The 20,128-nt window shown below is 55.1% G+C and overlaps 2 protein-coding genes and 1 pseudogene across 2 annotated transcripts; all 3 read right to left on the bottom strand.

Annotated features, from left to right (window-relative positions):
• Positions 1-1,059: 1,059 nt before the first annotated feature.
• Positions 1,060-3,201, bottom strand: HSD17B1 (hydroxysteroid 17-beta dehydrogenase 1). Its single transcript, XM_063629042.1, has 6 exons — positions 3,003-3,201; positions 2,753-2,920; positions 2,427-2,606; positions 2,130-2,223; positions 1,442-1,619; positions 1,060-1,355 (listed from the first exon to the last, which is right to left on the bottom strand). The coding sequence occupies exons 1-6, from the start codon at positions 3,097-3,099 to the stop codon at positions 1,086-1,088; spliced, it is 987 nt and encodes a 328-aa protein (XP_063485112.1). The 5' UTR covers positions 3,100-3,201; the 3' UTR covers positions 1,060-1,085.
• A 2,169-nt stretch (positions 3,202-5,370) lies between these two features.
• NAGLU (N-acetyl-alpha-glucosaminidase) lies at positions 5,371-13,721 on the bottom strand. Its single transcript, XM_055256696.2, has 6 exons — positions 13,297-13,721; positions 12,409-12,556; positions 11,348-11,494; positions 11,079-11,164; positions 8,620-8,876; positions 5,371-6,798 (listed from the first exon to the last, which is right to left on the bottom strand). Exons 1-6 carry the CDS (start codon positions 13,677-13,679, stop codon positions 5,588-5,590), a joined length of 2,232 nt encoding a protein of 743 aa, XP_055112671.2. The 5' UTR covers positions 13,680-13,721; the 3' UTR covers positions 5,371-5,587.
• A 2,636-nt stretch (positions 13,722-16,357) lies between these two features.
• Positions 16,358-17,411, bottom strand: LOC129469755 (protein tyrosine phosphatase type IVA 2-like; annotated as a pseudogene).
• Between the last annotated feature and the right edge of the window lie 2,717 nt (positions 17,412-20,128).

Genomic DNA, 20,128 nt, shown 5'->3' with positions numbered 1-20,128 from the left:
CTTAGCCCTCTTTCTTCATTACACATTTGCAAAATATGACAGTAGTCATATTACTATTTGTTCTAATAGTCTTTGCTGGCTATTAAACCTCTATACTAGCACTTTCAGGCATTATCTCCACCATTACTAAAACCCATTAGATAGGTATTATTATACCCATTTTACAGATAAGAAAGACTCAGAGGGCTGGACGCGGTGGCTCAGGCCTGTATGCCCAGCAATCTGAGAGGCCGAGGTGGGCAGATCACTTAAGGTCGAGAGTTTGAGACCAGCCTGACCAACATGGAGAAACCCCGTCTCTACTGAACATACAAAATTAGCCGGTATCCCAGCTACTTGGGAGGCTGAGGCAGGAGAATCACTTGAATCTGGGAAGCGGAGATTGTGGTGAGCCAAGATTGCCCCATTGCACTCCAGCCTGGGCAACAAGAGCAAAACTCTGTCTCAGAAAAAAAAAAAAAGAAAGAAAAGAAAGACTCAGAGAAAGCAAGGAACTTGCCTGAGGTCTCATGGCTAATGGGGTCTAAGTCACAACCTGACTCTACCCCAAGCCAATTCCCACCTAACTCCTCCTGCAGATGCCCCTTGGATATCCAGAGACTGTGTCTGGGCTTTAATATGGACTTGAGGTGTGATCCTGGGCTGGCTTCTTTCTTTCTGGACCTTGGTTTCTGAGTTTTTCGGTTGGTTGGTTGATTTGATTAATTGACAGGGTCTCACTCTGTCACCCAGGCTGGAGTGCAGTGGCCCCATCATGCTCACTGCACCCTCCAACTCCTGGGCTCAAGGAATGGTGCCACTGTGCTGATTTTTAAATTTTCTTTATTTTTGTAGAGATGGGGGGGGGTCTCACTATGTTGCTCTGGCTGGTCTCCAACTCCGGGGCTTGAGCGATACTCCTGCCTCCGCCTCCCAAAGCGCTGGCATTACAGGCGACAGCCATCGCGCCTAGCTGCGCTGGTAAAACTGGCTAACGCAATCTATCTTAATTAGCCACCCACAGCTGCTACCGCCGCCTCATCCCCAGGGACCACACAGACCCAGGGGACAAAGAAGGGCGCGGGAGACAGCGGCTGAGAAAGCCTTTACTGCGGGGCGGCCGGAGGATTGCCGAGCTCAGGGTCCCCCACCCCACTGGCCCCGGCCTCGGCACCTGCCCCAGGCCCGGCCCCGCCCCCAGCCCCGGCCCCAGCCTCAGCGTTTGCCGGACAGTCGCCGAACACTTCCCGGTGCATGGCGGTGACGTAGTTGGAGCCGCTGGGGTCGTCCAGGCGCATCCGCAGCAGGGGCAGGAAGCGCTCGGTGGTGAAGTAGCGCAGGGTCGGCTTCGGGGCGCGCAAAGCGGTGAGGAAGACCTGCGGCGGCGGGAGGAGAGCTGTGGGCCCCGCCGCGCGCCGGAGGACGCACCGCCCCCGCTCCTGGAGTCCAGCCCGGCGCTCACCTCCGCCACCTCCTCAGGGTTCTGCGCCGCCTCGCGAAAGACCTGCTTGCTGTGGGCGAGGTATTGGTAGAAGCGGTGGAAGGTGTGGATGTCCGTGCGGTCCAGCACCTCGTCTGGGCTGCCCAACACCTTCTCCATGAAGGCGGTGTGCACTGGGCCGCACTCGATCAGGCTCAAGCTGCCGGCCCGAGAGCAACAAGTGGGAGGGGGCAGACGCGAGCCAGGCCCCAGTCCCAGCCCCAACCCTAGTCCCAGCCCCAACCACGTCCCGGGCTCCGACCGCGAGCAGCACCGCTGCGCTGGGAAGTGAGACGGAAAGGGCGCTGGGGATAACCAGAACATTTGAAACGCGGGTTCCTGCCGGAGCAGCCCTCCCAAATCCATCTTGAGGCTACGAGGGAGCACTGGTGTTAGGATTCGAATCTGGCGGGGTCCCTGGCCGCTGTGTGACCTTGGGCCAGTCACCTAACCTCTCTGGGCTGGAGCTTCCCTATAACAATACCAACACTTCAGCAGCCAGGTCAGCAGGTGGCAAAATGCGTGCCATGCGCTCAGCCTGGCACACAGCTAATGTGAGCCGGGCAGGGAGGGCCAGGGAGATCGCCCCAGAGCGGCTCCCGCAGGACGGGGTGCTCGGGGTCTCTAGGTCAGAGTTCAGAAGGTTCGGGGAACGGGGGTGTTGACTCACTGGACCCCAAAGGGCAGCAGCAGAACCGCCAGACTCTCGCATAAGCCTTCGAGCGCGAACTTGCTGGCGCAGTAAACGTCATTGAAGGGCAGCCCTTAGGTGGGGAGACGAGGTTCATGAGGCGCAGCGGCCAGGGGGTCATCCCCGGGCAGACGGTGCCCCTCCAAGCTGACGGCACCCCCCCCGACCGCCCCTACCCCCACGCGGAACCTGCCTTCCAGGATCAGCTCCGCACACAAAGAATCTGGAGCTGCGGAGCCCACTCCCTACCACTCACCCATCAATCCTACCACTCACCCATCAATCCTCCCACGCTCCCGGTCACCAACACGCGTCCCGAACCACGCCTCTTCATGTCTGGCAGGAAGGCCTGCAGCACCCGCACAGTCCCCACCACGTTCACGTCCAGCACAGAGGCCACAGCGTCCTCCCCCAGCGCCTCCAGCGGCCCCAGCAGGCCCAGGCCTGCGTTACACACTGCGGGGACAGAGGCCCGACCAGCCCGCCTCAGCATCACCCTCAGCATGGCCTGTCCCCTCGTGCTCCCTGGGCCTGGGGACATGTTGGTTTCAATGCAGGGCGGAGAAGGCTCCTAGGAGCCCATATGTTTCCAGGAGGCTCACCCAGCACGTCCACACGGCCCTCGGTCACGCGTTCCCGGGCAGCGGCCACGGATTTTGAGTCCCTTACATCCAGCTGCAATGTCTCCAGGGATCCCGGAGGGCACGCCAGGGCCCGGGCCGCCTCCCACAGCCGGCCCTGTGTTTTCAGGTCCCTTAACGTGGCATACACTGGAGGTTTTGGGAGACGAGGAAGATCTGACTTCCCTCTGGCCTCCAAGGGCTCCTCCCTTCTCTCCCTCCCTGTCTATACCTTTGAAGCTCTGGGATGGGTCTGAAGCCAGACGTATGGCCAAGTGCAGGCCAATGCCCGAGGAACAGCCGGTGATGAGCACCACGGTGCGGGCCATGGTGAGACTGTGGGCAGAGGCTGGGGCTCTGGGCTGGATATCACCTGCTTCGCCCCGCCCCGCCTGCGGGCCCCCACCCCTTGTTGTGTCTCCCACGCAATCTCAAGGATAAGCCTTCCTGCGGGTCCCTGGCCCGCTCTCCCCACCCTGTTCTGAGCCAAAACAGACGTGAGCCCACTGCTTGGAACAACAAACTGTCCTGGTTGCTGGTCAGAGGGAGGGGAGGCTTTACAAGCAGGTGTGGGTTCTCATGTGGGCACAGAGTGGCCCCCTGGGCAGATTCCCCTGGGTTTGCCTCTGGGCCACAGAAGCGATTATAGTGACCGCAGTTTGCTGCAGAGGCTGTGAAAGTAAAGGCGTTGGGACGTGGGAGATGATTGTATATGTGTTGGTTTCGTCCAGGGTTCCTAGCTCATAACTCACACGACCATGGTTACAGTCTTTCGTTGTCATGTTGGGGCGCCTCAGGCCTCAAAAAACAGCCTCTCCTCTCTCTGACCTTCTCCTGTCCTCTTTTCAGCTGCCCAAGGCAGGACTCTAATCTGATTGTGGGTTGTAGAATCCTCATTCCAGAGTGGGTCCTTGCCCCATACCCTGGAGAAAGGAATGCTGCACAAAGGCCCAAAGAATCTGGACTGGCCTTGCTGGGCTTAGATCAGACCCTTTTTGCCCAATCACATTATCACAGTTGTCCATGCTTCAGCCATGGACAGCCAATGGAGTTCTCCATAAAAGGCCCAAAGGACAGGGTTCTGGAAGCTTGAGAGCTGAACATCTGGAGGCTGACAGAAGGTGAAGAACTCATCCATGTGCCCAGAGGGTGACGTAACCCCAACTCTACGGAGATAGAAGCCCCTGCTCTGGGCCCTTCCAGACCGCCCCGTCTGTATCTCTTCATGTGGCTGTTTATTTCTATTCTTTAAAATACCCTTTGAGGCTGGGCACGGTGGCTCATGCCTGTAATCTCAGCACTTTGGGAGGCCAAGGCAAGGGGATTGCTGGAGCCCAGGAGTTCAAGACCAGCCAGGGCAACAGAATGAGACCCCGTCTTTGCAAAAACTACAAAAAAATTAGCCCCACTTGCGGGGTGGGGCGCTAAGGCGGGGGGTTTGGGGGTATGGAGGCTGTAGTGAGCCGAGATCATGCCACTGCACTCCAGCCTGGGTGACGGAGCCAGATCCTGCCACTGCACTCATTCTGGATGACAGAGTGAGACCCTGTCTCAAAAAAGAAAGAAAGAAAAAAAATTTTTTCCTCTGTAATAATGCAGTAAACATAATAAGGGTTTCCCTGTGTTTCATGGGTCGCTGTAGCAAATGAGTTGACTCCAAAGAGGGGAAGGGGGTCACGGGAACTCCAACTTGAAGCCAGTCAGTCAGAAGTTCCAGGGATAAGGACTTGTAACCAGTGGGAAGGAGGGGGTGGTCTCATGGGTCTGCACCCTAACCCTGTGGGATCTGATGCTGTCTCTGGTTGATTACATTGGAACTGAATTAGAGGACACCAGCTGATGTCTGCTGCTTGGTGTGTGGGGAAAATCCTCCAAATATTTGGTCACAGAAGTCTTCTGTGTTGGTGACTGTTGCTGTGGCATGCCAGCAAAGGACAAACACGGTTTGAAAAGAGGTTTTCCTGCAACAGAAGGGCATTCTCCATTCAAAGGTCAGGGGTTAGTATTAAAAAGAGGGACGTGGCCGGGCATGGTGGCTCACTTCTGTAATCCCAGCACTTTGGAAGGCCGAGGCAGGTGGATCACTTGAGGTCAGGAGTTAAAGACCAGCCTGGCCAACATGGTGAAACCTCATCTCTATGAAAAATACAAAAATTAGCTGGGCGTGATGGCATAGGCCTGTAGTCCTAATGCCCCGGTAGACTGAGGCAGGAGAACTGCTTGAACCCGGGAGGCGGAGGTTGCAGTAAACCAAGATGGTGCCACTAAACTCCAACCTGGGTGACAGAGCAAGACTCTAGCTTGGAAAAAAAAAAATTAGCCTGGTGTGGTGGTGCATGCCTGTAGTCCCAGCTACCCGGGTGGCTGAGGCACAAGAACTGCTTGAACCCAGGAGGCAGAGGTTGCAGTGAGCCGAGACTGTGACATTGTACTCAAGCCTGGGCAACAGAGCAAGGCTCCGTCACAAACAAACAGAAACAGGGACGTGAGGCAAGGGATGGGAGAACAGGTCCCACCCCAGGGCCATGCTATAGCCCTGAGTCCTCCCAAGCGTGGCAGCAGTGACCTTCTCATTCTGACAGACCCAGGGGACTCATCAGTTTAAGTGGAAAGAAAACAGTACTTTAATCCCACACTTTGGGTGGTGGTGGACGGCAGGTCATTTCCCTCCAATCCCCCCAGGCCAGACTCCACCAGCAGGCCATGGGGCCTCCTCCCAGGCCTGGGTTATCCTGTGATATCTGTCCAGCTCTGGGCCCTGGAATCTGCCCCGGCCTGGAATTAGCGGGAAAACAAGGCCCAGTGGTGGCGAATCTATCACCAAGAGCCGGCCACCCAGCGGGGGTAATATTTGAGGAAGATCTTCTTGGCCAGGTCCACAGTGTCTCCTCGCGGCTGGCTGGGGTACCTCTGCTTGCTGAGGACGAAGGCCTGCTCCAGTTGGAAGACATTTTTGTCAAACTGGTGCTGTTGGAAAGGGATGCCCTGGGCCACACTGTCAGCCAGCGCCTCCAGGAAGAGCCGCCAGCGAGGGGTGTAGTAGTTGGCCACCAACCCCGCCAGCTGCTTGTTGGCATAGTCCAGGATGTTGCCTTCTGGCCCCCACAGGGTCAGCTGGTAGCGGCTGTTCTGCTCGTAGAAATCGGCCTCGGCCTCACTCACCGCCGCTGCTCGGGCCAGCTCCAGCCAGCTGCCCAGCAAGAAGCGGCTGTCACTAGCCAGCGCCTCGTCCAGTGCCGGCAGCAGCTCATAGGCCAGGACGCCTCCAGCCCTCAACAGGGAAGCCAGCTCCTTGCGCAGGTAGGCGCTCCTTGCCTCCTCATAGTACAAGCTGACCAGCTCCTGCACTGCCTGCCGAGTGAGGTCCAGCAGGTCGTAGCGGAAGGCGGGGCTGGCGGCCAGGGAGGGAGCAGATGTGAGCAGCAGCCGCCAGGCCTCAAACACATCGGATCGGTTGTACCAGATGCTGGTATTCATCTGTAGGGACGGCCGCCTGACCAGTGGGCTACGATTGTGGCCCCGGCAGGCCTCCCCGGAGCAGTTGTACACACTCCGGAGCAGTAGCCTCCACGCTGCCCCTGCGTCCGGGTGGGAGACCCCATACCGCTGAGCAGCAAAGCTGGTCACCCAGGCTGCCAAATCTGGCACTGGGTCCTTTCGCCAGCCCAGCTCAGCCATGAGGGAATAGACCACTTCGTTCTGGCTGATGCCCTCGGGGGCCATGCCCGTGCCTACCATGGTGGAGTTGGGGAAGAGGCGGGCAGCTTCTGGGCCTCCGTTCACTGCCTCCAGGGCTCCAAAAAGACCATGGTTTCCCCCAAAGTTGTGCAGCATGCACCAGATGAAGGGCTGGCCCTGGAAGGAGGCGGTGCGGGTGTACACAGGCTGGCTCTCAGCAAACAGGTCCAGAACCAGGAGGCGGCCACGGGGCACAGCCCCCAGCACAGCCCCTATCTGGGCGGGCCCCCAGAACTGGGGCTGGTGCTGGAAGAGCCAGCCTTGGAGCAGCCACACAGCCTCAGTATCCACTGTGGACAGGAGGTAGGGGGAACAGAGAAGAGGAGTGATGAGACAGAGGGCCAGGGAATGTTCACCCCACTCTACGGACGACTCTGTCTATCCCAGGTCATGGCTTCCCATGACCCCCACCAGCGGGATGCTCTTGGCACATACGCGTCCCCCTGAAAACTCAGGGTTCAGCAGCTTGGGTGAACATCACAGTTACCCAGAGGGCTCCTTAAAACATGGAGGTTTCTGAATGGGCGCGGTGGCCCACACCTATAATCCCAGCACTCTGAGGGGCTGAAGCGGGTGGATCACTTGAGCCCGGGAGTTCCAGACCAGCCCGGCCAATGTGGGGAAACCCTGTCTATACTAAAAATACAAAAATTAGCCTAGCGTAATGGCAGGCGCCTGTAATCCCGGCTACTCGGGAGGCAGAGGCACAAGAATCACTTGAACCCATGAGGCAGAAGGTGCAGTGAGCTGAGATTGTGCCACTGCACTCCAGTCTGGGCGACAGACTAAGACTCTGTCTCAAAAACAAAATCAAGGCCAGTCGCAGTGGATCACGCCTGTAATACCAGCACTTTGGAAGGCCGAAGAGGGTGGATCACCTGAGGTCAGGAGTTTGAGACCAGTCTGGCCACCATGGTGAAACCCTGTTTCTACTAAAAATACAAAAATTGGCCAGGCGAGGTGGCTCACACCTGTAATCCCAGCACTGTGGGAGGCTGAAGTGGGCGGATCATTTGAGGTCAGGAGTTCGAGACCACCTTGACCTACATAGTGAAACCCTGTCTCTACTAAAAATACAAAAATTAGCTGAGTGTGGTGGGGGGGCACTTGTAATCCCAGCTACTCAGGAGGCTGAGGCAGGAGAATCGCTTGAACTCAGGAGGCAGAGGTTGCAGTGAACTGAGATCGTGCCACTGCACTCCAGCCTGGGCAACAGAGTGAGACTCCGTCTCAAAACAAACAAACAAAAATTGCCAGGCGTGGTGGTGCATGCCTGTAGTCCCAGCTACTCGGGAGGCTGAGGCAGAAGAATCGCTTGAACCTAGGAGACAAAGGTTGCAGTGAGATGAGATTGTGCCACTGCACTCCAGCCTGAGCAAGAGTGAGACTCTGTCTCAAAAAAAAAAAAAAAAAAAAAATGTAGCTTCTGCTTCAGGTCTTGGGTATGGCCTGAGAATTTGCCATCTCACAGCTCCGGCTGCTGCTGCTGCTGGTTTTGGGTCACACTTGGAGCAGTGCTGCTCAAGAAAGGCTGAGCTGATCTGTTCCCTTCCTGGCCAACACAGACGCCTCTCCACTAAGTCATTCCTGACTTGGGCGCCCTCCCCTCCACTCCTCCTTTAAGTGGCAGGAAGGAGCCCTGCCTTCACGGTTTTGTAGCAGGATGCGCACTTAGCAGCTTTAGGCACATCCACTTACTTCCTGCCTGCAGTGCCTACTTCAGCAACCACGCAGAGATGAAACAAAATCCTTGTTCATAGCTAGCTCTTAGTGGCCTTCGCTCTAGGCCAGGCGTTATTCTACCTATGAGGTAGTCCCAGTTTACAGGAAAAGCAAACGAGACACTGGGAAGGAGGTCATGAGTCATAAGTCACACGGCCAGGAAACAGGAGCGCCAGGTGTGACCCAGGTTCTCAGCTTCCAGAGCTCACCTCTCAACCACAGTGGGATTCACTGAGACAACGTGTGTGTACAAGTGCTTGGTAAACTATAAAGTACTGTGTGTTATGGTGAGGCATTATTCCAGTCCCTCTGCCTACCCCTATTGGCATCTGCTACTCCCTTCCTTTTGAGGGTCTGGGGGGCTCTCCCACCCCACCCAGGCACTGTACCTGCAATCATGGCCTCATAGACGGCAGTGGTGGCTGCGGCAAGGTAGGAGGGCTCTGAGGAGGGTGGCTGCATCTCGTTGAACGTGTCAGCCCCATAGATGTGGTCTGTGCCAAACTCTTTGATCAGCTCTCGCAGGAAGAGGCTCCCGATGATGGGGAATATGGGGTCTTCTGGAGCCAGAAGGAAGGAGCAGGAGTAGGAACAGTTAAAGTGTCCCCAACTGCCCATCTTCGTGACATTGACCCGAGGGAATACCCTAGTGGGGAGCAAAAGCTCAGACATTTCATGGAAGCCGCCATAGTGTTCATCATAGTGTTCACCAGCCTCGCCAACTTCTCTACAGCTCCCGGGGCACATCCTGGTTTCTCTCGCCTCTATGGCTTTGTACAGGCTATGCTCTCTGCCTAGAGTCCTTTCTTCTCCTTCCCTGGCCACCTTCTCTGAAAAACTTTCACTATCTCTCCCCTTCCTGTGGCCTGAAATAAGCAACACTCCTTTTTCTTTCCTTTCTTTCTTTTTTTTTTTTTTTGAGACACAGTCTCGCTCTGTCGCCCAGGCTGGAGTGCAGTGGCGCATTCTCAGCTCACTGCAAGCTCTGCGTCCCGGGTTCACGCCATTCTCCTGCCTCAGCCTCCCTAGTAGCTGGGACTACAGACGCCCACCACCACACCCGGCTAATTCTTTGTATTTTTAGTAGAGATGGGGTTTCACTGTGTTAGCCAGGATGGTCTCGATCTGCTGACCTCGTGATCCACCCGTCTCGGCCTCCCAAAGTGCTGGGATTACAGGCGTGGGCCACCGCACCCAGCCTTTTTTTTTTTTTTTAATTATACTTTCAGTTCAGTTCTGTGCAGAACATGCAGGTTTGTTGCATAGGTATACATGTGCCATGGTGGTTTGCTGCACCCATCAACCCGTCATCTAGGTTTTCAGCCCCGCATGCATTAAGTATTTGTCCCAATGCTATCCCTCCCATTGACCCCCACACCTCGAAAGGCCCTGGTGTGTGATGTTCCCCTCCCTGTCCGTGCGTTCTCATTGTTCAACTCCCACTATGAGTGAGAACGTGAGGTGTTTAATATTCTTTCCTTTTTTTTTTTTTTTTTTTGAGATGGAGTCTCACTTCTGTCACCCAGGCTGGAGTGAAGTGGTGTGATCTCGGCTCACTGCAGTCTCTGGCCCCTGGCTTCAAGAGATTCTCCTGCCTCAGCCTACTGAGTAGCTGGGATTACAGGAGCCCGCCACCACGCCTGGCTAACTGTTGTACTTTTAGTAGAGATGGGGTTTCGCCATGTTGGCCAGGCTGGTCTTTAACTCCTGACCTCAGGTGATCCACCTGCCTCAGCCTCCCAAAACGCTAGGATTACAGGCATTAGCCACAGCGTCCGTCCAAGCAACACTCATTTTTCAAGGCTGGGCTCTGCCCTGAGCCCTTCCTGCCCCTCTCTCCCGGCAGAGGAGAGCGGAACCCACATATATTCCTGTCCTTGTCCCCACATTGTATCCTTCAGCCAACATATCTCCCCTATCAGTGGTAAGCCCTTGGGCACCTTTCTTGCCGCCTCCCAGGACCCAGCACAGCCAGTTCTGGCAGTCCCAGACAGCTGGACCAAGTTTATTGAATGAATGAGTGGGTTTCCTGCCACCTGGTGATGGGGGCAAGAGGCAGGCAGGGAGGCCACTGGCATGCATTAAGTCCTATGAGAGTATGAGAGCCAGACACTAGCAGGTGCAAAGGAGGTCATGGGGGGCACTAGCAAGACTTCCTGAAGGAGGGGAGGTCTCAGGTGGGCCTTAAAGACTTTTCCCAACCACATGTGAGAGGATGGCTGGGAAGCACAGAGGAACAAGGGACACTGGAGCACCCCTGCTGCCACTCAAAGGGGCTGCCATTTGCTAGCACTCTGTGCAAAGTCACAGATAGATCGAGAGATAATTACAAACCCTACAGCAAAGTGGGTAGAGATCCCATTTTACAAGTAAGGAAACTGAGGCACAGAGCAGTCATGTCATCTGCCTGAAGTCACACAGCTAATTAGTAGCAGAGTCAAAAATCAAACCCAGGCCTACGTCCAGAGCTTGTTTGTTTGTTTGTTTGAGACAGAGTTTCACTCTTGTCACCCAGGCTGGAGTGCAATGACGTGATCTCGACTCACTGCAACGTCTGCCTCCCGGGTTTAAGCAGTTCTCCTGTCTCAGCCTCCTAAGTAGATGGGATTACAGGCATGTGCCACCATGCCCAGCTAATTTTTATATTTTTAGTAGAGACAGGGTTTCACCATGTTGGCCAGGCTGGTCTCGAACTCCTGACCTCAGGTGATCCCCCAACTTGGCCTCCCAAAGTGCTGGGATTATAGGCGTGGCCACTGCGCCTGGCCCAGAGCTTCAGTTTTTAAGTCATGTTCTAGAAGGGAATAAAATTCTCTGAGCTAAGTGGAGGCGGTGAGCGGAACCTCACCTGGTGACAGCCTCAGGAACATGCCCCGCGAATGCAGGTAGCACTGGGGTCATCCCGAAGGAGCGCATCCGGTCCAGGACCCGGTGCTGGAGGAACAGAAGGAAGGATGGTGAGCATGGCCACTGCTGTCCTATGAGGAGGCCCTCATCTCCCCGGACACACAGAGTCCCCGCCTCAGTTAAGAGCCCCGGGGCCGGCCCAATACCACCCTTCCTGGGCCCATGACCATCTATCACCGATTCTGCCCCTTCCCTTTTCCATCCTTTTACCTGCAGGTAAAGCTGCTTGATGTGCCAGGAGGGGGGCAGGGGGCCATCCCAGGTGTGCAGGTTGCCCATTCGCCCCCAGGCCAGGAAGGCAGGACCAGTAAAGAACTCATTGATCTCTGCCTGGGTCAGGCCCAAGGCCAGGTACACCTGAGGAAGAAGGGCCCACACATAGAAATATATTCATCTCCATTCATTCATTCATTCATTCATTCAACAACCATTCACTCATTGCTTCTTTGTGCTGGGCGCTAGGGCTACTGAGACAAAATCCGAATCCTGCCATCAAGGAGCCCACAGCCCAGAGGACAGAGACCTGTGAGTAGGTGAGTTCACTGTGTCGCCTTTGTCACATGGGTGAGGAGATGGGGCACAAAGGAGCTTTCCCCCAAGAGGAAGGCCTTAGAAGGCTTCATGAAGCAAGGGTGCCAGATGGAAGGGCAGGGCAGCTGTGTGAAGAGCTCAAGCAGCGCCTGGAGCAGCCGTTGCAGCACAGAGGCTTCCAGGGAGGCAGATCTAGAGCTGCCTATGAGTTGAATCCAAGGGACCAGGTGATTGGCTGCATAGGGGAGATGGGGGAAGGAGCCCCATTCCTCAAACTGGATGCCTCAGTTTTTTGTTTTTTGTTTTTTTTCAGACAGAGTCTCGCTCTGTTGCCCAGGCTGGAGTACAGTGGCACGATCTCGGCTCACTGCGACCTCCACCTCTAGGGTTCAAGCAAGTCTCTGGCCTCAGGCTCCCAAGTAGTTAGGACTACAGGCGCGCCACCACACCCAGCTAATTTTTTGTATTTTAGTAGAGACGGGGTTTCACCATATTGGCTAGGATGGTCTCAATCTCCTGACCTCGTGATCCGCCCGCCTCGGCCTCCCAAAGTGCTGGGATTACAGGCGTGAGCCACCGCGCCCGGCCGGAAGCCTCAGTTTTTAGGAGGCCCAAGCCACTGCGCACGCTGAAAGCACTTCTGGAGAGAGACACTGCGCCCATGCTGGGGGGCGGGTGAAAACACCTAGGGTGGCTCCCGCCATAGGCAGGAGGGTGGGGAGGGGACAGTGGGCACGCACCCGCTGCCAGATGGCCTCCTGGCCGCTCCAGGCCAGTGCCAGGTTGATGCCATTCAGCGCCATCCAGTCTATCTCTCGCTCCCAGCGGGCCCAGTCCCACCACACGAAGGAGTAGCTTTGCGTGCACACATTCTGGTAATAGCGGTACCTGCGGGCAGTGTCATGAGCAGGGGCGCATCCCACCCTGGAGGGTTCACGGCCCTGGAACAAATCCCCCATCCCCCACCTAGAGAAGAAGGGAGGGGCTCCAAGCTCGGCCCTTCTGCTTCACACTGGGAGCCACCCCAGGTGGAGATGGGACCAGGTACCCGGGCTGGGCTTCTGAGGCACTCGTCCCCAGCACTCCCCCAGGGCCCTCTAGCCTGGCGGGTATTTGGGTGGCATATTCCACTTTCATGCCACCCTGCCAGAGCCCCTCCTCTGCACGGCGTTTTACTGGAACGGGGAATCCCTGCCCCCACAATCTAACAGATGGGCAGGGGAGGACAGCTGTGTGAACACATCACTCCATAGTGTGGCAGGCGCTGGAACACAGGCCTGTGTGGGGGGATGGGGGCGTCCTTCCTCAGTCCGCAAGTTCAAAGAGAAGGTGGGGGAGGAAGGGAAGAAAATTCACTCATCACCAATTGTGCACCACAAATTCTATGCCCATCATCGTGCAAATCCTCACAATAACACTGCACGGTAGGCGTCTTCTTTCCGTTTTTCAGGTGGGCCAGCCGAGGCTCTGAAAGGTAGAGTGGCTGGCTCAAGGCCACACAGCTGCTGGAGGCGGCGCAGCTGGGACTTCCGGCCAGCGCTCCCCGCTCAGCCTCCCGATTTGGGTGGCAGCGGCTCAGGGAGGGGGTAAGCGCCTCGGGCGGACGCGGGGAAGCTTCGGGGCGGTACCTGTTGGGCGTGGCCTCGGTCAGCTCCCCTGGCACGGCGGGCAGTGGCCGCGGTAGGCGCAGCTGAGAGCCGGACCAGGCCACGTGGCAGCCGCAGAAGTCGCGCAGGTAGCGGTGCAGCCCCGCAGCGGCCGCCACGCCCGTGGAGCCGCGCACCCGAACGCGCGCCGCGCCGCCGCCGCCCAGGCTGTAGGTGTCCAAGCCCGGCTTGGCAGCCAGGGCGCGCTCCACCGACACGGAGAAGTCGGCCGCGGGGCCTGGCCCCAGCAGCCGGGCCACGAGCGCCTGCACGGCCGCCGCCTCCCGGGCCTCGTCGCCTGCCGCGCCCCCGGCCCCGGCCAGGAGAAGGACCCCCACCGCCGCGGCCACCGCCACCGCCTCCATGGCCTCAGCCCTGCGGGTCCCGCGACTGCCAGGGGGCGGGGCGGCCCGCGTCCAATCAGCTGCCGGCCTCCGGCCACGTGGACCCGAAGGCCAAGCCCGGGCTCAGGGCCAGGAGTCCCGGCTTCCGGGTCCCAGGTTACTCCCTTGGGGGCGTCTCGTGACCGCACGCGGTGGGGAGCGTGTGACCCCGGCTCCAGGGCCGAAGGGGACCCGCTGGCCCTCACAGAGCGCCTTCAGGTAAAACGCGCTTTCACACGCAAGTAACTTCCATCCAACCATCTAATAAATAGACATTTGGAGTTTATTTTGTATCAGGCACTGCCATAGCTACTGCCCTGCTGATGAACGAGAAGACGATCCCTACCGTCCCCGTCAGGGGGTGACCTAGAAACCAGATACTTAACGTAAATAAGGATTTCCATCATAGTTGTGATGCTGCGAAGTAGTGCAAGGGTAAGGTTTCCAAAAGAAGTGACTTTTAATCTGAAACTCAGGGATGAATGGGAATTGGCTAGAAGAGGGAAAGGAAGAGCCTTCCAGACAGAAGAAATGCATTTATTGAAGGCCCTGAGAAGGCAGAGAACTTGCAGATTTGAGGAACTAACAGGCTAGGAGGTTCGAGGAGGGATGGGGCCGTGTGAGCCCAGGCCGGCGGTGGAGCAGGGCTGGCGGTCACGTTAAAGGCTGTCCATTGGCAGCAGCAGCAGCAACATGACAGGAGCTATCATTTTGTCAGGAGTTTCCAACCAGAGCGACTCCATCTTGAACAGGGGCTGGGTAAAATGAGGCAGAGACCTGCTGGGCTGAATTCCCAGGAGGTTAGGCCTTCTTCGTCACAGGATGAGACAGGAGGTCAGCACAAGGTAAAAGGTCACAAGACCCCGCTGATAAAACAGAATGCAGCAAAGAAACTGGTCGGCCGGGCGCGGCGGCTCACGCCTGTAATCCCAGCACGTTGGGAGGCCGAGGCGGGTGGATCACGAGGTCAGGAGATCGAGACCATCCTGGCCAACACGGTGAAACCCCATCTCTTCTAAAAATACAAAAAAGTAGCTGGGCGTGGTGGTGGGCGCCTGTAGTCCCAGCTGCTCGGGAGGCTGAGGCAGGAGAATGGCATGAACCTGGGAGGCAGAGGTTGCAGTGAGCCGAGATCGCGCCACTGCACTCCAGCCTGGGTGACAGAGCAAGACTCCGTCTCAAAAAAAAAAAAAAAAAGAAACTGGTCAAAACCTGCCAAAACCAAGACAGGAAGGTGACCTCTGGGCGTCCTCACTGCTCATTATACGCTAATTATAATGCATTAGCATGCTAAAGACACTCCCAGCAGCGCCAGGCAGTTTACAAATGCCATGGCAACGTCCAGAAGTTACCCTATATGGTCTAAATAGTGGAAGAACCCTCAGTTGCCGGGGCAGCGAAGGGGGGGGATCCCCACCCCTTTTCTGAAAAACTCATTACTAACCCACCCCTTGTTTATCATATAATCAAAAAACAACCATAAAAATAGCCAACCTTAGGCCAGGAGCGGTGGCTTACGCCTGTAATCCCAGCACTCTGGGAGGCTGAGGCTTGCAGATCACCTGAAGTCAGGGGTTTGAGACCAGCCTGGCCAACATATAGTGAAAGCCCGTCTGTACTAAAAAATACAAAAGCTAGCCAGGTGCCGGGCGCGGTGGCTCACACCTGTAATCCCAGCACTTTGGGAGGACGAGACGGGTAGATCACGAGGTCAGGAGATCGAGACCCTCCTGGCTAACACGGTGAAACCCCGTCTCTACTAAAAATACAAAAAATTAGCCGGCCGTGTTGGCGGGCGCCTGTAGTCCCAGCTACTCGGGAGGCTGAGGCAGGAGAATGGCGTGAACCTGGGAGGCGGAGGTTGCAGTGAGCCGAGATCATGCCACTGCACTCCAGCTTGGGGGACAGAGCAAGACTCCATCTCAAAAAAAAAAAAAATAAAAAGTTAGCCAGGCATGGTGGCGCATGCCTGTAGTCCCAGCTACTTGGGAAGCTGAGGCAGGAGAATCACTTGAACGCTGGAGGTGGAAGTTGCAGTGAGCCAAGATCGTGCTATTTGCATTCCAGCCTGGATGACAGAGCAAGACTCCATCTCAAAAAAAAAAAAAAAAAAAATGTTGAAAGAGGCCTGGAATCAGATGCCAACTTTAGATACTAGGGAAGTATTTTTTTTTTTTTAATCTCAGCTCACGGGAACCTCAGCCACCCAGGTTCAAGCCATTCTCCTGTCTCAGTCTCCTGAGTAGCTGGGATTACAGGCACGTGCCACCAAGCCCGGCTAACCTTTGTAGGGATGGGGTTTCACCATGTTGTCCAGGCTGGTCTCGAACTCTTTTTTTTTTTTTTTTTTTTTTTTTTTGAGACAGAGTCTCGCTCTGTCGCCCGGGCTGGAGTGCAGTGGCGCAATCTCGGCTCACTGCAAGCTCCGCCTCCCGGGTTCACGCCATTCTCCTGCCTCAGCCTCCGAGTAGCTGGGACTACAGGCGCCCGCCACCGCGCCCGGCTAATTTTTTGTATTTTTTAGTAGAGACGGGGTTTCACCGTGGTCTCGATCTCCTGACCTCGTGATCCGCCCGCCTCGGCCTCCCAAAGTGCTGGGATTACAAGCGTGAGCCACCGCGCCCGGCCGTCTTTTTTTTTTTCTTAAACATTTTATTCATTTTATAGAGAGATTTCTTTTTTGCTTTTGTTCTGATCATTAGGAGAGTGGTTGAGGAGTACTGAATCCATCACTACTTTGATGACACAGGTAAGAGTCCAGATTCACATTTCCAGGTACCAAGAGTTCCCTCTAAATGCCACAATCAAGTCAGCCTTCATTTACATTTCTTTCTGCTGAACACAGCAATGCCCATTGGTATCTCTGAAGTGTAATCGCATCTTAAGTAAAGCAGCTGTTTGGAATTTAACGCTCCCCTTCCTTTTTGTCTTATAAACTGAACTGCATCTTCGTACTTCATTCCACATTCAATCAAAGCAAGTGCAACCATCACAGGTGCCCTTCCCAATTCCGCAACACAATGCACTGCAACACAGAAACCTGGCTCTTCATGAAATTTGGTTTTTAACAGGTTTAACCAATCATCTACTATCTGATTAGGGGATGGAGCTCCATCATCAAATGGCTAATCTAGAACGTGGATTCCTTCTTTTTCAATTGAAGCTTTATCATATGTAGCATCACAAACTCAAACCAAAGTCGTCACTCCATACTTCTTAAGTTCCTCTGTGAACTTGTTGAGAGTAGCATTGGTAGGGTTGTGAGTTATCAGAAAACGCATGTTCTCATAGGAGATCTCCACAGGGGCTAGACGGTTAATTATGGCGAATAAAATGTGTGAGCGTGCGTGTGAGTGTGATGGGGAAAGTGAAAAAAAATCAATACATCTTGAAATGTTTCACAACAGAAAACATTAAAAAGACCATTAAAATGCCTATTATCAATCAGTGTTTTCTGTATTCAACTTGTTTATTCCTTATGAAGCTTCTCTCTTCAAGATAAGCAAAGTATTTAGAATCCACTTGAATCCAAATTCAATTTGGGCCTCAATTTCTGCAGATAGATACCTTCGGACTCCAAAAAACTCAACTACATACAAAACTGAAGCAGCCTTTATTACATTTAGGCACTAGTGAGACAAGTTAAAAGTGTAGGTCACTTTCCACTTGTTTACTTGATTCTTAATTTTACTGGAGTCATTAACATATGCTTTCAAAAAAAAAAAAAAGCCGGCCGGCCCGGTGGCTCACGCCTGTAATCCCAGCACTTTGGGAGGCCGAGGAGGGTGGATCACGAGGTCAGGAAATCGAGACCATCCTGGCTAACACGGTGAAACCCCGTCTCTACTAAAAACACAAAAAATTAGCCGGCCGCAGTGGCGGGCGTCTGTAGTCCCAGCGACTCCGGAGGCTGAGGCAGGAGAATGGCCTGAACCCGGGAGGCAGAGCTTGCAGTGAGCCGAGATTGTGCCACTGCACTCCAGCCTGGGTGACAGAGGGAAACTCTGTCTCAAAAAAAAAAAAAAAAGAAAGAAAAAAAGAAAAGAAAAAAAAAGCCGCCGGGGTGCGGTGGTTTATGCCTGTAATCCCAGCACTTTGGGAGGCCAAGGAGGGTGGATAACGAGGTCAGGAGACGGAGACCATCCTGGCTAACACGATGAAACCCCGTCTCTACTAAAAATACAAAAAATTAGCCGGGCGTAGTGGCGGGCGCCTGTGGTCCCAGCTGCTCAGGAGGCTGAGGCAGGAGAATGGCGTGAACCCGGGAGGCGGAGGTTGCAGTGAGCTGAGATCGCACCACTGCACTCCAGCCTGGGCGACAGAGCGAGACGCCGTCTCAAAATAAATAAATAAATAAATAAATAGCCAACTATTTCTGAGGCCAGTCTCGGTGTCTAGGAGTCTTCAAGGCAATGTTAATTATGCCACATAGAACCTCCAAGCTCACTTGTCAGCGAAAACGCTGTGCTGAGCCTGGCAGAAATCTGCTCTCACATTCAGAATCGCCATAAATGTGCAACGTATATTCCAACGAAAAACGCTGGCGAGCTGGGGACTGGGCATTGAAGTCCGGCGGCGGCGGGAGCGAGGAGGTGCCGCTCTCTTCAGTCACCTGGGCGGCGGCGGCTGCGGTAGCGGTGGAGGCGGCTGCGGTAGCGGTGGAGGCGGCTGCGACGACTCCCCCCCGAGCCTCGGAGCGCGACACCAGGCCGGCGGCGGCGGCGGCGCCTCTCCACGAGTCAGTTTTGCTGCTGCTGGGGCCGCCACTGCGTCTCCTGCTGCCGCCGCTGCCCCCGCTGCCGCCGCTGCCGTGCCCGGCCGCCGCTGCCGCTCCCGCGAACCCTTGACCTTAAGTGATCCATCTACCTCAGCCTTCCAAAGTGCTGGGATTACTTCTAAATTCTCCAGACAAGTTTTGCCTCCAGATGGCCTGTTTGATGGTCAACAGGTGCTCTTTGCTCCTTAGATTGCTCCTTATCTAAATTGCTCAGATAAGAACTTTTTGTCTCCGGGGCCTGTTCGCTCTCTCACCTTTCTTAGGGTCTAGATTGGTACCCCTTTCCAGTAATAATTTTACAGATTGGGAAACAGAGCCAGAGACAGGAAATGACTTGGGCAAGATCAATAACCAGTAAGGAAAGCAGCTCCGGGCTAGAACCGGGAACTTCTGACTCCCAGAGCAGGGTTCTTGCTGCTCTTCCCCAGGCAGTGCAACTTGTCAGGCTGCCTATCTGATCAGGGAGGGCTTGAGTAAGGTTGCTCCGGGGCTGGGAATGGCCGACTCTCTAGAAGGACTGCACTAGGTGTGCTAGATGTGGTGGCTACACCTGTAGTCACAGCACTTAAGGAGGCTGAGACAGGTGGAGCGCTTAAGTCCAGGAGTTCGAGACCAGCCTGGGTAACATGGAGAAACCCTGTCTCTACAAAAATCATCTGGGCACAGTGGCCTGTGTTTGTGGTCCCAGCTAGCTCCTCAGGAGGCTGAGACAGGAGGATGGCTTGAACCCAGGGGTTTGAGGCTGCAGTGAGACATGATCACACCACTGCACTCCAGGCCAGGCAACAGAGCCAGACCCTGACTCAAAAAAAAAAAATGTCTGGCCCATTGCAGTAGCCCCTGATCCTAGGAGGTTGAGGCAGGTGGATAACTTGAGTCTAGGAGTCCAAGACCAGCCTGGGCAACTTGGCAAAACCCCTTCTCTACAAAAAATACAAACATTAGCCCAGCATGGTGGCATGCACCTGTGGTCCCAGCTACTCGGGAGGTTGAGAGGGTAGGCTCACTTGAGTCTAGGAGGTTGAGGCTGCAGTGAGTCCAGATGGCACCACAGCACTCCAGGCCAGGGACTGAGCAGGGTAACACATTATCGTCTGTTTGTTTATTTAAGGTTCTGTAAACAGTGGTTGTGGGAGGGAGGGGGAGATTCAGGGACACTGTGAGTGAAAGATTTTTATAATAGGGTCTTTAATACTGTTTGATCCTTTTTTTTTTTTTTTTTGAGATGGAGTCTCGCTCTGTTGCCCAGGCTGGAGTGCAGTGGCGCCATCTCCTGTCTCAGCATCCCAACTAGCGGGGACTACTGGCATGTCTTGGGGTGGGGGGAGGGGTCTCAAAAAAGAAAGAACTTACTGACAACAGCATAGGTTTGGAAAAGGAAAGTTTATTAGAAAGGAAGAACACTGCAGCAGAGTGCGGCAGGTGCCTCCGCGGGAGGACTGAGTGCGCTGTGGTGGATTTTCCTTAGGGGCATGTATGCACCTTAAGGTGAGAGCTTAGGGTTGTAAAATGAGCTTCAGCATGACATAGAATGTACAGAAATTTTAGGTTGTGAGGGCAGAGCCCTCAGGAATGGGATTGGTGCCTTTGTAAGGGAGGCCAGAGAGAAAGCCCTACCCCCTTCTACCATGTGAAACCACAGTGAGAAGGCACA

This window comes from Symphalangus syndactylus, chromosome 20 (genome assembly GCF_028878055.3).
Source record: "Symphalangus syndactylus isolate Jambi chromosome 20, NHGRI_mSymSyn1-v2.1_pri, whole genome shotgun sequence".
NCBI lineage: Eukaryota > Metazoa > Chordata > Mammalia > Primates > Hylobatidae > Symphalangus > Symphalangus syndactylus.
This window is presented reverse-complemented; position numbering and strand designations above follow the sequence as displayed.